The sequence below is a fragment of the Accipiter gentilis genome, chromosome 10, assembly GCF_929443795.1.
Source record: "Accipiter gentilis chromosome 10, bAccGen1.1, whole genome shotgun sequence".
Lineage (NCBI taxonomy): Eukaryota > Metazoa > Chordata > Aves > Accipitriformes > Accipitridae > Astur > Astur gentilis.
The window spans coordinates 26,743,225-26,760,126 of NC_064889.1; the positions used below are offsets into that span (position 1 = coordinate 26,743,225).

At 40.5% G+C, this 16,902-nt stretch overlaps 1 protein-coding gene across 1 annotated transcript in view; it reads left to right on the forward strand.

Moving 5' to 3' along the window:
- The first annotated feature begins 2,014 nt into the window (after window positions 1-2,014).
- The window catches only part of GLP2R (glucagon like peptide 2 receptor), a 45,699-nt gene continuing 30,811 nt past the window's right edge, over window positions 2,015-16,902 (forward strand). Inside the window, exons 1-4 of the mRNA XM_049812594.1 lie at window positions 2,015-2,023; window positions 2,801-2,932; window positions 9,281-9,374; window positions 16,177-16,281. Coding sequence (XP_049668551.1) covers window positions 2,015-2,023; window positions 2,801-2,932; window positions 9,281-9,374; window positions 16,177-16,281 — 340 coding nt within the window. The remainder of the gene's footprint in view (window positions 2,024-2,800; window positions 2,933-9,280; window positions 9,375-16,176; window positions 16,282-16,902) is intronic.

The following is a 16,902-nucleotide window of genomic DNA, read 5'->3' on the forward strand; positions in this document are numbered from 1 at the left end:
GCTAGCCAGCAACAGAGTGAAAGATCAAGCAGTTATCTGGACTAAAAAGGCAGAGCAAAACTTCCAACCTGAAAGGCAGACTGTAGCTTGAACCAGGAGTTATTTTTTCCTACAGCTTTGTGTTACTGTATTTTCACAAGGATGTAGCACTCGTGAACTCCACTTGAGGCCTCTGTGCATTGACACTGCTTCTGGACAGCATTACCAACTTCCCAGCAAGTCTGAGAAAAGGATTGGTGGGAGGGAAGGAGGGAGGGAGGGAAGTCATTCTAAGGGTTAAATACTTACCTATGTTCCTGTTCCCAGGAGTAATCTGCATATGGCTGTATTCAAACATATTTTGAGCCCTGTGAAACCACTGACTCAAGGCAGTTGAGTTCACTTGGGAATAACACTGACACCTCTTCAATATGTACAAACTTCATGTATTTTTGCCCATTATAAAATTTAACCAGCATGAATGCCATAGCATTGTTGTCTTCTTTGACTAAGCAGACCTTGTACTAGACTCTGAATCAGTCTCAGAAGACTTCAGAAAAAGCTCTATCAGTTGATATATTCTGGTTGACAACTGCAGTCCGAGATTTTTCACTGAGCCAGTTTTCTGCTTATGCCCTATCAACGCTGGTACCACAAACTTTTAAATCAGTTTGCCATGTAAGAATAGGAGAAATGTATTGCATAAGCATTTATTGGTTAGACCTGTCATACTGTGAAAAAAAGAAAGAAAATAAAAGAGGAGCAAATAGATTAGCTGGATCTTCCTTCAAACAAAGTGTTATATTCAGTGATTTTTGCTGCAGTAAAGTTGAGAGTGAATGAGGGTGGACAGCTGTGGCTAGCGTTCAGCATTATGACCTTCCTGATTTACATTGTTCTAGTAAAAACTCTGAGCAGTAACCCAGCAATTCAAACTTCAGCTCTGCATTCTGCCTTTACCACATAGCGGCACAGTTTATTAGTACAGTTACAATATGGGGATACTTTAATGTGGGTCTCCTGCACTGGCCTAGTCCTGGGTAGCATTAAGTCTAGAGAGTGACCACAGAGGTCATTCAAGTATAAACTTCAGATGATTTTTAAAAGTGAGTAAGTAAAAACTAACAACTTGTAGAAGTCAAAAACTGAAAACAGAGCCTCAGCTTCTGGGTGCTATCTATCAGTAGAGAAGATGAGAGGAATTACATACTACTGAGCAACAGTGAGGGTGTACCACAGGACACCCTGTGGATCTGCTCATCTAGGGTCTAGACAGACCTCAGGGTTTCTTGAGTATTATGACATTTTTCATGGTGATCTCAGAACAGCTCCAATGCCAGAGCATTATTCAGGTCTCCTGGTTTTAACCTGATACAGAGCTGACCTTACTTGTATGGCCAATATAAAATGTGCTTCTAATCCCTTGCAGCAATACACAGATGAGCAGTTGCTACAGGGGCTTTGAGGTGCCTCTCCCTGGTCCCCAGAGTGCCCTTAGGTGTGGTAGGGAGGAATGTGTATACTGACACATCAACTCAGGAGGCACAATAGTGCAGAGCAGCAGTGCCCTTACTGTCAAGCCTCTACAGTTGGCTGGATGCATTTCCACCCTGAAATACTTGTCCCCAGACCACTTCTATACCCCATGTCCCAGTACTCTTTCTTACCACGTCCAGACTTTGTGTAAAGACGAGATATGGGTATACGTTACGCCCTTCCACCTCCTGGATTCTTCTAGAGAAAGTTTTAGCACGTGTGTAGAGGGGGAGTCAGGTCACACTGCTGGCCCGGTTGATGGGGTGTGCTAAACACAGTTTGGGTTTAGCCTATGTCTGGCATTGAAAACGGGGCTACTGCTGGCCTCCACAGTGCCAGTATTGCACCTCTGTCTGTTCTCCAGCTTAGCTGCTCAGGATGCCTGTGAATTCTGGAAAGAGCATGAGCTATCCTCTAGTATGAATAGCTGCAAGTTTCATTTCTCTTGGAAATGGAGGAGGCAACATCTTCTTTACTCTCCATATTGCCAACTCATAGCATGACAATCGTAAGCTAGACCCTAAAATTGTTATAGTATAGATGGTTTTATTCCCTGAGCCTGCATAACACATAGATTTAATAATGTTTTCAGGCTTTTCTCTGCCACTAGAAAAGTTACAATTTTTTGAAAATTAAAGCTGAAATTCATTGACAGTTTCTCCAACCTTGCAGCTGAAGCTGTGAAAAAAACACTGAATGTCACAAGAACTGTAGTAAAACTTTAATTGCTGGTAACATCATCTTTTGCATACTTAGATTCTCCCCAATCCTGCGCTGACTGTGCAGATTTGACAAAATATGATCAGAAAGGATAAAATTCAGCTATTATTGAGCTGCTTCCTAACAGCCAACTGGATTCAGCAAGCTTCCTACACAAAGTTTTTCTGTGTTCTAAGGCATTTTTAATGGTTTCATGAGGTGTATATAAATATATAGATATATTTATGAAACTGGATTGCATTCTTGCAAAACCACTGGCAGAATTCCCGTGGAGTTTCAAAGGAACAGGATCAGCCCCTTAATGTTTTAATAGTTTTCTGACTTCTTATTGGCTAAAGGTCAAGCTACAATAAGCAGACTTTCTGTGAAGTTTAGAGTAAATTCTCTCTGCCTTTAATCAGAAAAAACAAAATGTAGTTGGAGTCTAGCAAGCCTAGACACTTTAGTAGGGTTCCTCACATATTTGTAAGAAGATTCATGAGACAGTTGCACGTATAAAAGAAGACATTTTTACTTTTTTTCACAGGACACGGTGATATAATTGATCTATAGCATTGTGAAATAGCAGCATATTGGGGACAAATTTATTAGAACGGGCGTGATGACACTTCTTGGTCTCTGTTCCAGCATGGGACTCTTGTCCAGAATATCTGTCACACCGGCTAGCTGTGTCATGATATTGTTTCTAGTGAAACAGGTAAGCTAATTCAATAATTAATAATGGACAGCATAAAAGTGGATTCCTAGCACATAACATTTTAACCTTCACAAACAGCATGTTTGTTTCAAAACTAGTTTTGACATAGCAATTTATGTTTATTAAAACTTAGTCATGAGAAATGTTGACTGAGAAGCTGTAGAGTTTTGTATTAGAACTCACTCTAGGTCATTTATTACAGTTTTCTTCTATTAATGTTCATTCATACAGTGAATAAATTGTGTTTACATCCATTTATACAATCTCTTTTCATAGCAGTATTGATCATTATTGAATTATATTTATTTTTCAATTTTCCTACCAGATATTAATACTATTGTGAATCATGTTTATTTTCTACCGGTTTTCCTCTGTTCTAAAACCAGCTTTGCTTTGTTTCTAGCACTGTCTTTTAGCCTTTGACTTGTAAGAGGGGTGAGCACTGAATCTCACATTTGTGAAATCTGGTGTTATTGGTTTCATTCAGCACCTCAGCTTCTTACAGAAGGCTAATAAATCTGTATGCGATTTCTACTTTTATTTGTTGCAGAGAGCTACTAAACTATTCACTTCTTTTTTTTTTCTAAATCGATAAAAAAATCTGAAAGTTTGCTTCTTTGTCTATATTGTCTTTTAATTTGGAAGTGTTTTAGGTTTTTAATGACAAAATATCTCAGTATAATTCACTTCAAGAAAATTTTCACTTATGTTTTTAATAATTATTATTTATTTATTAATATAAACCTTGATTTCAATATTTTTAAAAAATAATTTACTAAGATGTAGTAAATTTCAATTCATCTGAATAAAATTCATATATAGATTTAGGGTACATTTCTATGAAATAAGTGTACATGAGAATAAGTCTAATTGACAGGCTTACTTTAAACTTGAAGTAATAAGGTATTTCTATCTACTCATCCTCCATTTAGCTGGGTTATTAAGGAAGAGGGTTTGCATGTGTGTGTGTTGTAGAGACCATAATTGTGTTCCTAGCTTTTTTATTAAGAAAAAGTTACCAGGAGACACATAGTCTGTTTTTTTTTTTTTTTAATAGAAAATATTCCTAATACTTTTGTTTAATTCAAATTTAGAGCTTCTCTGACATAAATGAATATAGAACTGAAACAACTCTCATGTTTGTGAAACACCTTAAATCTGTAGGAAATCTTGACCAAAGCACTGGTTCCATCAATGCTATCAGAAAATCTCCCAATTACTTCTATGAGATCAAAACTTTACAAGACTATAAATCACAGTGAATTACTTTGTCATAGTGATTCCTGTAACTTGTTTAAAGAAATATGTGTTGTATTTCTTTATATTTCATTTAATAAGAAAGAAAAATTTAAAGAAATAATAAATCACTATATCCATATTTTCTAGCAAACACCTCTATAGATATGAAAAATATCAATCTGAATAAACCAAGATCATGGCTGAAAGAATAAGTAAATATTTACACTCTTATTTCTAGTTTATACCTAAATTGAAGGGTTTTTCTGTCCATAATAGCATAGTCTGTATAAACAGAAACATTTCCTTTCACTGTTAGCTTTGTATAAGAAATTAAAAAGGTGAAATCCTGATGACACTGTAGTCAGTTATGAAAAAAATCAATTTAAACCAGTCTGTTTGCAACCTAGGAGGTTTATTATTATAATCCACTTCCTAAGAGAGAGCTTCAGGCAGTGTTTTCTGCTGCATCCAACATATTTTTAAACAGTGGTGTCATCTTGGTGCAGTCTGTGGGCTCTGAGCAAACAAAATTAATTGAAAGACCCTTCCAGGGAAGTTTGATTAAATTGCAGTACGGCTGAACTTCGATGTGAGCAGGGTACCAGGCTCACATGCTGAGGCAGTTCATTTGCTATCAGCAAAACTTCAGATAGCCTGAAGTGAAGAAATGTCCAGTGCAGGGCAAAAGGTCACAGATTTTCTGAGCTTCTGTCTCGGACATTGGAGTTTAATTTCTTCTGAGTTGGAAGTCCTGTTTAAATGCTAGTGGCTGAATGTCCACTGAAGCATAAAACTGAGATCAAAAGCCATGCTGAGTTGCATGTTGCCACTGCTTGAGACCATGATAAATATACTTGAAAGCTTGTATTTCTACCACTGAGCATGCATTGTATTTAAATTTTGATAGCACTGAGTAGCCTAAAAATTAGATCATAATAAAACCCCACTGGGATCTGTAATCACAGACCCATGTCAGATGCAGAGAGCAATTTGTTGGTTCTTCTCAGAACATGCCCACAGGACTGGGCCTTCTCCTACACATGCAAAAAGCAGAAAAAGCAGGAAAAGCCCCTGTGATCTCAGCAGTGATTGCTGTGCTCCTCACATTGACCCACACTGCAAACCCTCCTCTTTCAGAGGGAACCTGCGCCCATCTCTGAAGAGTAATAGCAACATGGATGTGAGACACAGAGGCAAGCCTGTCTCTGATTTTTTTTGTTGAATCCTTTTCACTTAGTTAAACAGACATATGACATCAAGGTGTCCGACTTCCTGAATTTCCCCTTCCCTCTTAAGCCTAGTGCCTTATTCCAGGCCCACACAGTTTGTCTTCTCACTGGACAGTGAATTGCTCTGTAGTGCACCTAATGCAGAAGAGTCTTAACAGGATGTCCCACTGCAGAAAACACTAAAGTCTTCTGTCTGGGGCACCTGCATCAGTCCCTTTCAAGCCAAGAAGGGAAAGAAGGCTGATTTTCCTCATTTCAAGGCACCGACAGCTTTCTTCAGCCTTTCTCTAATCATATGTCCTTACATATTTTCCCCAGAAAGAGTGGAGACCACTGCAGACTGAATAGTCACATACGAACAGCAAGCTTGCTTTTTTTAGCTGCTTTTACTAGTCCCTGTGTAAGTAGCTGATGATCAATTCACAAGTTGCTGCCATTCAAGTCATCATGGTTTGCCGTTGAATATCTTGTTTATCATTTCTTTGGTAAGATAAATATATGGGGATTTCTTAGTCTTTTAGTTTAACGTTTAAGGCCACTCCAGCACTTTCCTTACAACTTGCAAATTTACTGTCATCTCTTTTGAGGTATGACCATCAAAGATAGTCATACTATCCAGGCAGAGTTACACCAGGGAAAAATACTGCTCATTAATATTGTCTTGTACTCCTTTTCAACACCCTCCCTTGCATCTACAACTCCAGAAATGCCAGTAATATCCTATACTGCAAACTTGTCTACAGGTGGCTCATGTGATTTCATTTCCACAACTAAACATAAATTCTCAGAAAGTCCTGACATACATCCTCCAGCTGTGGCTTCTAGGAGTAAACTGTTGTTGCATTAAGTCTATCACAGTGCCTGCTCTGCAGAGGGGTTCATGTTTCTCTGTGATCTAAATGGCCCTTGCTAACTGGTCATTGTCTGCTCCCCTGTTAATTTCCAATCATCTGCACATTTTTTGATTAAAAATTTAGATTATTTTATATGTTCTTTGAACTATATTTCAAATTAATTTTTGAGGTCAGCTGACAGCTTTTAATTTTTTTTGTCAGGTGCAGCTCTGATTTTATATAGACTTGATTTGTTTTTTTATCAGAAAGTCTTATTGTACAAAACCAAGCATCTCACATCTATTTACACCAATAGTGACCAGATATTGCCTATCTGAATCCTCCTGCAACTTTGTAGAAATTGACAATTACATAAGGAAGTGATGTGAAACTGTCATTTATGCCTAGAATGCTCCTTACTCTTGTTAAGTGAACTTCTTCATGACTGTATGTCAACCTCTTCTCCAGGAATGGAACCAAACAAGCAGCCAGGTAGCTGCTGTGAGGCTTTCCTTGTATTTCCTTGGCTGTTTAATGCATTTGTTTATTAGAAACTGAAGTGGTATCCCTTAAATCAAGCAGCCTTTTCTACAGATGCGTCATCTCCATGTCTTTGCCTCTTCAAATGAAGTTCACTGACCTGGGAGTGTCTGAAGAATCTTCCCTGGCTCCCAGCATTTTAAGGCCTACATGAGGGAAATGTCAAGATACTTTTTATTTTGGAAACTTGCATTCCTTTCTCATGGCTGCTGTAAATATTCTCTCTTTATCTTGCAAGCCCATCAGAAGAAGAATAATTATAGTCTTTCTACTCCATGGAATTTAAAGTAGGGTGTCTGGAAATTAGCTGAGAGACTAAAAGCAGAGTATTGGGCAGGCAAAATTTTACACTGCAAAAACATGCATTAAAGAGTGGTTTCATAAAACAGTGAGATAATAGTCTCCACTGTTCTTGTTTCGCAAGTAAATAAATACAATTTTCTTTGTTTTTCCAACAAACATAGGTTCAAAGAAAAAGATACAGGTGAAATTCACAGCCATACATTATCCTGGTTATTTATCTCAGCCTTTGGCACATCACCAAGCTCAGACAAGCTCAGGACAGCCACACGTGTGAAAGGCAGTTTCCAGAAAGCCTCTAGTCCAGACAAAAGGAAATTAATTTTCCCTGGAGAGCTGAAAAGCATCCTTTGATATAAGGAATGGGTTTTTTAAGAAAACTTATATTTAGTCTGCTCTCCAAAATTTGGTCTTTACAATTGGTAACGTGTTCAACCAGGAGTGAATTCTTCATTTTTGGTGACTTACAGTGACAGTGTTCTTTGACTACTTGCCTGCCTCTGGCCTGTCAAAGCCCTGGTTTCAGGACACCAGCTGGCATATTACACAGAGACCGCTTAGGCTGATGTTCTTTTCCCTGGATAAATAATGATCAAGTCATCATACTGATACTGAACTGTAAGCAGTATCTAGCATTATCCTTTTCCTACTGCTTTACTCCTGATTGAACATTTCTTCAACAACCCAAGTCTAACACAACACCAACCATTTTTGCATTTAACTCTTCTATTTTTAGCCATTCCTTTCCTAAACAGTAATTATCAGCTATGGACCTCTTAAAGGCCACTGCAGCCAGAGTGTTGTGTGATAAAGATGTGTCAGAAATATGGATATTTACACAGAGCAATTTAAAATATGAAAGTCCCCATGGGAAGGTTGTCACCCTTATATTGATAAGGTGTATGCCACAGGTACCCACCACATCCTAAATGCATCAGTCACTATATATAAAATCATTATTAAAATCTGTCTATAGCTGGGAATTTATTTTTTTTTATAACAGCAGAGCAGATTTTATCCTAAGAGTAAATTTATCAGTAGAGACAAATTTAATTATCTTCTCTGTGCTAACAACTGTTGATCTACATCCCTGATCTCACCCTTTCTTGCTAACATCTAGGTCTCTCCCCGTTCTGCTTAACTCCTTCCCAGTGCCAACAGAGCGACTCAAGGTCAGGATGCCCAAGCAGGGCTCCTAAGCTTCTTCTCTCATTCCTTTTTTTGAACACCACTGACAATCCCCTCAAGCTCTGTGTTTCTTCTGTGTGTTTCTGCAGCCACAGTGCCATCCATATCTTATAAATGCAGCAATCCTCTCCCATATAACCTGCCAGAGTTTGTCCATCAGAGCAAGTGCCCAATTAGACACCGACATAATTTTTTGCTTGATTTGTGTTCTCAGCCTATCTTCACCCAGAAAAGTGATAGGTCTGGTAGGACCCTGTGGTTTCAGGGTGGATTGTTCTTGCTTTTAGGAGCAGCTAAATGCATTTGGGGACAGAAGTTTCCAGAACGCAGCACAGGGTGAGCAAGCAAAGCGAAAGAGCCAGAGAAAGAAGGCAGAAGCCTGCAGCATAGGAGCAGCTAAAAGGAACAAGCAGCTCTTGTAATCACAGGATGGTTGATTTCCAGACACCAGAGGGGACTCCGCTGAATATGCTGTCATTAAACTGACTAAATCCAAACCTGATTATCTTTAAAAATAGTCTAAAAATAAACAGACCTCAAGATTATAATCAGATTCCTAAATTAATCTAGCAGAAACATAAATACACGAGAAGTATAGCTGACCTTGGTATAAATTGACTGTAAAAAGCCTGGAAAGTGTAAAATTTGAGAAGATAAGCACGCATTTTCTACAATGGAGAATGAAATGCACCCTCACAAGCCCTAGCAATTAAATAGCTGTGCGGATTTTTTAAAAGGGACTTTACATAAATTGAATAGATTTCTGTGGTAATATAGCACCATGGCAATACATTTCTCGCTTAGGCAAAGACAGCAACTGAAGAAATTTCACTAGCAGTTTCCTGCAGAAGAAAGGGACCTGTCTTCCCTGCTTACCTCCCGTTCCTCCATTCTCCTATCCTCTCTCCTCTTCTCTCCTCTCCTTTCCTATTAAATTTCTTTTAATAGAAAGAAACTTGCCACTAAAAGACCACAAGGTTCTAACCAATTTTCCTCACGTTCAGTATTTTCACTCACAGGCCAAAGGATCTCTGCTGGAAAAAACCACTGCTGAATGGAACAAATATAAACAAGAATGCTTGAAAATCCTGCAAGAATCAACTGTAGATACAGGTAAGGAAACAAACAGCACAATAAAGCAACATGTTAAGTAACATTGATGAATATGCAAATACTCTTTTACTTGCTTTGCAGAAGTGTGTGTCTGTTTATAAGTCCTAAATGTAGAACAACGCAATCATGAAGTTAATGGCTTTCTTTGTCCTGAAGCATACTAGGTTCCTATATGTAAAACCAGATCATATACAGAAATTAACCATTGAAGAGCTGGTGCTGAGCTACCACTGTGGTGTGGCACTGAGTGCCTGGTCAGGAGGTAGCTGCTACCCATTATTGGTAAGAACCATGTCCTTTCCATGAAGGAGAGCAGTTTTCACTTCCCTTTTCAGACTGAAGGAATTCAAACCCATATTCCTGGAAATTATGTCAACCACACGAGAACAGACCATCCAGGGAAAAGAAGATGTCTCCCATTTCTATACTTTAGAAACTGAGACATGGCAGACAAGAACCCAAAACACATAAGGCAAGACGGAGTCTGGTTTCTGCATAGTCAAGGCAGCTGGAGAGCTAGTCTCTTCTCAGAGGACTGCTTTTGCATTTTGTGATGCAGTCATCAGATTAATAAGCTAAGACATGGAGACAAGATTGCCCCATGTTCACCTGGCACTTACAACAATCAGCTTAAAGTCCCTTATTTATTCTGCTGCCTCCAAGGCTTTTGGATTCTTGGCTGAAAAGCAGCATAGCTTCAGAGGACAGTGTCTTCTCCTGAAAAGTGGCAGAGGGAGGAACTGAGTCCATACCTCCTACCTCTAGTTGAGTGCTCTAAGTTTTATGCTGTTTGGCAAAAGGAGAGCTTATAATCTGTACTTACTTCACTCTTAGAAGTACAAACTCTGCTCAGCTAGATGTTTGTCTTCAGGAAAGGATGACACAGGCTTGGTTTGAGTAGTTGGACAAGTTCAAGAAGTAGATGGGAGAGAGGTCACTGCAGTCACCAAGGGTAGATAGTCAACAAGTACAGAATTAAACTGTGCTCTATGTTTTGTACTCACTGGCTATAGGTAGGTCTCTGCTCCTGTGTGCAATTGATACACTCATGGTTATCCTGCTTGGTGGCTACCTCACCCCATCAGCTGCACAAGGAGACTCCAGGATGATATTATGAGCTCTGACTCACTTTGCCAGTGGTAGAAAGCTGCATTTATGACATGGTAGTGTGCAAATTTATCAGCCAGAATATATGGTCTGATTAAGATCAAGACGTGTATTTTTCACCATTCAAAATGCATTTAGAAGTTGGAAATCGATGCAAAGCATTGGTGTGGGAACTTAAAACAGCAGAAAAAAAGAAAAAAAAGAGAGGTTTTCAAGCCTATGTTATGTAAAATTTTATCTTTTGAAGTTCCTTAAACTTTTCCTAAAAGTTTAAAAAGAAATCTCTAACTTTCACAGGCCTTTGAAAAGCAAAAGGGAGTGAGTCAAGGAAACTATTTTTTGTTATCACACTCAATAACAGACCTTTTCTTCTTTCAGCTGAATTAGAAGTCGCTGAAAATGAGCAGTCCTGCTTGGGCATGACAGCATGCTAAAAGAATGAATCCTCATGCTGTCCAGCCTTCATCACTGACACGCTCCAGAGGCAGCTGGAGCCCCTGGTAGCTGCAACAGCATGAGCTAATTGTCTTAGCTTATGCTGTGATGCTGTAACAGCTGGGGAAACAAAGCAAGACCCCATTCTCTATTCTGACCCCTAACTCTATCAAGAACTTCACTCTGCTTTCATAGTATACGTGGGGCAGGTAATGCCCACTCATTGTTCCTGAGATTTTAGGTGTGCTTAAAAGCAAAAAAAGAAGCACACCAGTTATGCAAAGGCAGCCACATACCCATTAAGGACTACCAGAACTTTGCTAGGTCATGCAGAGATGCAGTCAGGACCTAAGGCTCATCTAGAACTGAAATTGTCCAAAGACATCAAGAACAACAACATACATGAGCAGATGCACAGAGAAGACATAGGGTAACTACTAAACAGGGCAGGGAAACTAGTCACTAACAAAGGAGGAGCCAGGAAACTACAGGCCCGTTAGTATTACTTCAATCCCTGGGAAAGTGATGGAACAAGTCCTCCTAGAAACTGTTCCTAACCAAATGAAGCAGGTGATTGGGAAAAGCCAGCAAGGATTTACCAAAAGCAAATCAAGCAAATCATGCCTGACTAACCTGATCACCTTCTACAACAAGGTAACATCTGCTGTCAACATGGGGAGAGCAGTGGATGTTGTTTACTTGGACTTTGGCAAAGCATTTGAAACTGCTTCCCACAGCCTTCTCCTGGACAAGCTGGCACAGTACAGATTGGATGGAGGGTTGCAAAATGGGTAGCAAACTGGCTAACAGGCCACGCTCAAACAGTGGTGAAAAATGGTTTTGACTCAGGCTGGCAGCCTGTCGCAAGTGGGGTCCCCCAGGGATCAATACCAAGCCCCACACTGTTCAACATCTTCATAAATGATTTGGGCACAATGGCATTGAAAGAACCCTCACCAAGTTTGCTGATGACACCAAAGTGTGTGGTGAGGTAGACACATCAGAAGGCAAAGCCATCTTATAGAGACACCTGGTCAGGCTGGAAGAGTGGGCTAGCAAGAACCATATGAACTATAACAAAGACAGAACAAAAGAGCTCTGTACAGGCTAGGATCTGGGTGGCTGGGGAGCAGCCTGGATGAAAGGGATTTGGGGGTCCTCGTGGACAACAAGCTGAACATAAGTCAGCAGTGCACTGCTGCCTCAGCAAAAACAAATCAGATCCTGGGCTACATCCTCAGGGGCATTACTAGCAGATCATCCAACTCCACTCAGCACTTGTCAGGCTGCATGTGGAGTACTGTGTCCAGTTCTGGTCCCCGCAACTCAAGAAAGATGCAGACAGACTGAAGAGGGTCCAAAGGAGGGCCATGGAGATGATCGAAGGGCTGGACAACCTGTCCTGTGAGGAAAGACTGAAGGAGTTAGGTCTTTTCTCCCTGGAGAACAGAAGGTGCAGGGGGGGCTTCATCAAAGTAAAAGGCAGCTACAAAGAGGATGGAGGCTCTCTCTTCACAAAAAGCCACATGGAGAGGACAGGCAGCAACCAGGAGAGGTTTCTCCTTGATATAAGAAAGACATTTTTTACAGTGAGAACAATCATTGACTGTAACAACCTCCTGTCATGGTTTAACCCCAGCCAGCAACTAAGCACCATGTAGCTGCTCACTCACTCCCTGACCCCGGTGGGAGGGGGGAGAAAATCGGGAAAAGAAGTAAAACTCATGGGTTGAGATAAGAATGGTTTAATAGAACAGAAAAGAAGAAACTAATAATGATAACACTAATAAAATGACAACAGTAATAATAAAAGGATTGGAATATACAGATGATGCACAGTGCAATTGCTCACCACATGCTGATCAATGCCCACTTAGTCCCTGAGCAGCGATTCCCCCTGCCCTCACTCCCCCCAGTTTATATAATCGATGTGACATCCCATGGTATGGAATACCCCATTGGCCAGTTTAGGTGAGGTGCCCTGGATGTGTCCCGTGCCAACTTCTTGTGCCCCTCCAGCTTTCTTGCTGGCTGGGCATGAGAAGCTGAAAAATCCTTGACTTTAGACTAAACATCACTTAGCAACAACTGAAAACATCAGTGTTATCAACATTCTTCTCATACCTTACTCAAAAACATAGTACTGTACCAGCTACTAGGAAGACAACTAACTCCATCCCAGCTGAAACTAGGACACCTCCCCAAGGATGTGGTGGAGTCCCCATCATTGGAGGTTTTCAAGATGCAATTGAACAGGGTGCTAGATAATCTCAGCTAGGCTCCCTTACCCATGAAAGCTTGGACCAGATGATCTTTCGAGGTCCCTTCCAACCTGGGCTGTTCTATGATTCTATGGTATTTCAGGAAAGCATGCTAACCACTGGGCCACTAGTGGTGCTGAAGGAGATAGGATAACCCTTGTTCAGGTTGACCCACTATGTATACAGCAGTGACAGCAGTAAGGGGAAAATAGGAGTTCCAGTCCCAGTTCTTTGTGATGTTTACATATTTTTTATGGACAAGGACTGGATGAAAACAGAAGTAATCTGGGGTGTGGAACTTGTGCTTTCCAGTCTCTGGGGACATGGAGATTCTGGATTCAGTTTCCACCAACTTACAAGAGGGTAATAAATATTATATGAATAATGTCCTGGAGTTTTCTAGCCATTACTATGCAAAGGGCAAAAACATCAACAATATTTAAAGCCAGTTCTTCCAGTATCCATTTCCCTACTGAAAACTTAGAATCTGGGAATCTCCATCATTACGGACTTGCATGAATGGCACATCATTTCTGAGTCCTAAGCAGTTTGAGGCAGGAAACCCGGGCAGTTAACTCTGTCAAAATTGTTATGCTTCTAGTACAACACAGTGTCCATTTGAGCACATAATGAAATGTCTGCCAGAAGTGTGTTGTATCTGGGCTGTCTCAGGTCTCCAAAAACCCCAGGTAGGAAGGGTTTGGATTTGTTCCCTTAGAAGCAAGCAACTAACTGTTCTGGTTACCATGGAGGATGTTACCATGTAGGAGAGTCACTGTACCAAGAGCACATGCAGGAAGGATCAGGGTCACTCAGCTGAAGCATTCAGTTATCTAGTTCTTCATTGTCCACTTCATCATGCTAGATTTTTATGTCATGAAAAAATACTACTTGTTGCTAGATGCCAACAATCTAATTATATGTTTTCCTTCTGAGTTGTGTAAATCTTTATTTGCCTTCAAGGTTTCAAAGATGAATGACCAGAAGTCAGAAAAGTACTAATGAAGATATGCAGTAGAAATGTTAAGCAGACTTTCTCAGAAAGAAAGGTGTATTTGTGACACTGGGGTCATCAGAACAGCATGTATGGTCAGTATGATAACAAAGCTGAATTACTCTTAGGTTCAGTAAAATCCACCTTCTAGGATGCCTGATCATCCCTAGGCATGTGCTTTCTAGTAGTAGGACACAAGTACCAAGAAGAGTATGAACTCTCACCCAGAGTTTTGCTTTTTGTTGTCCTTTGACCTTTCCTTTCCTTTCCTTTCCTTTCCTTTCCTTTCCTTTCCTTTCCTTTCCTTTCCTTTCCTTTCCTTTCCTTTCCTTTCCTTTCCTTTCCTTTCCTTTCCTTTCCTTTCCTTTCCTTTCCTTTCCTTTCCTTTCCTTTCCTTTCCTTTCCTTTCCTTTCCTTTCCTTTCCTTTCCTCTCCTCTCCTCTCCTCTCCTCTCCTCTCCTCTCCTCTCCTCTCCTCTCCTCTCCTTTTCTGCTTACTTTGGCTGTAGCAAATAAGGAAAGACAAAACACAGAAAGGTCAGACAAAGAAGCTGCCAAAAATTACAGGCTATGTGACTACATTCAGAGAGGCAAGAAGACAGAATGATGAGGATTGCAGAGGGGACAAAGTTTTTCTGGAAAGCAAGGGGAGCAAAGCACAGATCAGCCCAGCCAGTACACCTGCAGGATAGCTTACAACTAAAGCTGACAAGAAAGAAAGAGAAACAGTAGTGAGAAGCTAGGGATCAATGACCTGTGGTGAAAACCTGGTGTGCAGAAATCCTTAGCATGATGCAAAAGAAGAATGTATTATGGTGGGAAGGCAGAGAATGGTGGCTTTTGTTGGCAATTAGAACTAAGCCAGGTGACCCAGGAAGCCAAAAGCAGTGACACATGGCAAGATACTAGAGGGCAGTAGTTTGTAGCAAGTGATCAGGAGAACTACAGGAACTCAGAACTCCAGCTTTCATGAAATGGAGAAGAATTTTTTTTCTCCTGGCAGCCTACCCAAGCCAAACATGAACAAACCTTGGTCAGGTATCAGGGAACGGAACAATAAAAATGCAGCTATAAATGTTAACAGCTAGACAGGTCATAAGGCAGATGGGGCCACAGATGTTCAGCCTCAAAGGAACAAGGGAATTACTAAGAATGCACATACTGTGCTCTGTATTTTAGCAGAAGCACCCCAAAAAGATGCTGGTAAGATAGCACACAGCTATCTTTGTTGCTCCCTGTATTCTTCTTCCAATATAAGCTTCTCAAAGTATTGCTAAGTATTATGGAAAACAGCAGGAGATGCTCTTCGAGCTTTGGACTGGAAAAACCTTTCCAGTTGAGACAAGAGAAGTTCAGCTTATCCTAGAAGAAAGACAGAAACTGACCAAGACACTAGTGCACTAATGGCTATTAATACATTTTATGTTATCTTACTGTCACCTGATTGCGCAATTTCAGTTCTGCATTATCAAATGTTTTATCTTAACCTTAAGTCCTGTGAGTAATGTGATACCTGTGAAGCTTAAAACTTAATCTGAGATATTACCAGCTCCCTAACCTCTATTACCCAAAGACTAAGAGGACTCACTATCTGAGAAGCTGGCAGTGGTCTGAGCTTAGAACCTATGTCACAGGGGTCATGAAATCTTCCATTTACCAGCAAAAACTCTGCAGTGTGTACCAAAAACAGTGAGTGAGAGTGTGGCTGGAATCTGTCTACTACATTTGGACAACAGAGGCCTCAGGATGATTTTGAGCAATACACTTTATCTCATTACGAAGCATGTAAAAACTGCTGCTGTTGTGTAGATCCAGGGAAGAAGGGTAGCAGCCATTTCTGCACAGTGCACTAAGCATTGCACAGTGAATGCACAAAGTTTATCTGCTATATCTTGTAAATACTCTGGAATAGCTTGCAGGTTACCTGGAACAGCATACAATGGTTTTCATGATTGTCCATTGTCTGAACAACTTTTTGTAAAACTTCTATTTGCCTCTCTCCCCAGGAATACATTGTAACGGGACATTTGATCAGTTTGTTTGCTGGCCTTACTCACCCCCAGGAAATGTCTCTGTTCCATGTCCTTCATATTTGCCATGGTTGGAAAATGGTAATGAGAAATGGTAACTTCTCTTTGAATTTATGCTGGGAATCCAGCTAAAGGACAGATGGTGCTAGTATCTCTTGTCCCAGTGTCTTTTGAAGTGTCTGAGGGCTTTCTTGTCTCAGCTCTTTTCACCTCTTTTCTGAATTGAGGCACAAAATTGTTGTCAATATCTAATTATTTACTCTTTTTCTCCATCCGTGCTTGTTACAGCTCCATATTGTCTGCTATAAAGCAGCATTTCCAAGATCTTGCAACTGTACTGCAAGGCCTTTATTGGCAGTAACAGATTTGGGGTTCAGGTTCTGAGGTTCAACCTCTGGGGTCCCCAGTGACCCCAGGCTTGAAGGACTGTCCCAGAAAACTGGAATAGCCAAACAAAGGAGCAGTCCAAACAGTCAGCCCTCCAGGAGGACATACTGTACTACCAGTAAGTGGTGTGGTGAAAAAACAGGATTTCCAAGCAGCCTTTTCCTGGAGGGAGTGAAGCAGGAAGGCTCTCAGGAAAGGAAAAAGAGTAACATCTACAGGAGCAAAACTGTCTAAAAGCAAACAACATTCCCTTTCTCTTAAAGAAAGGACATTCCTACCACCACAGCCTAGCATTTCTGAATCCTGCTACACAAC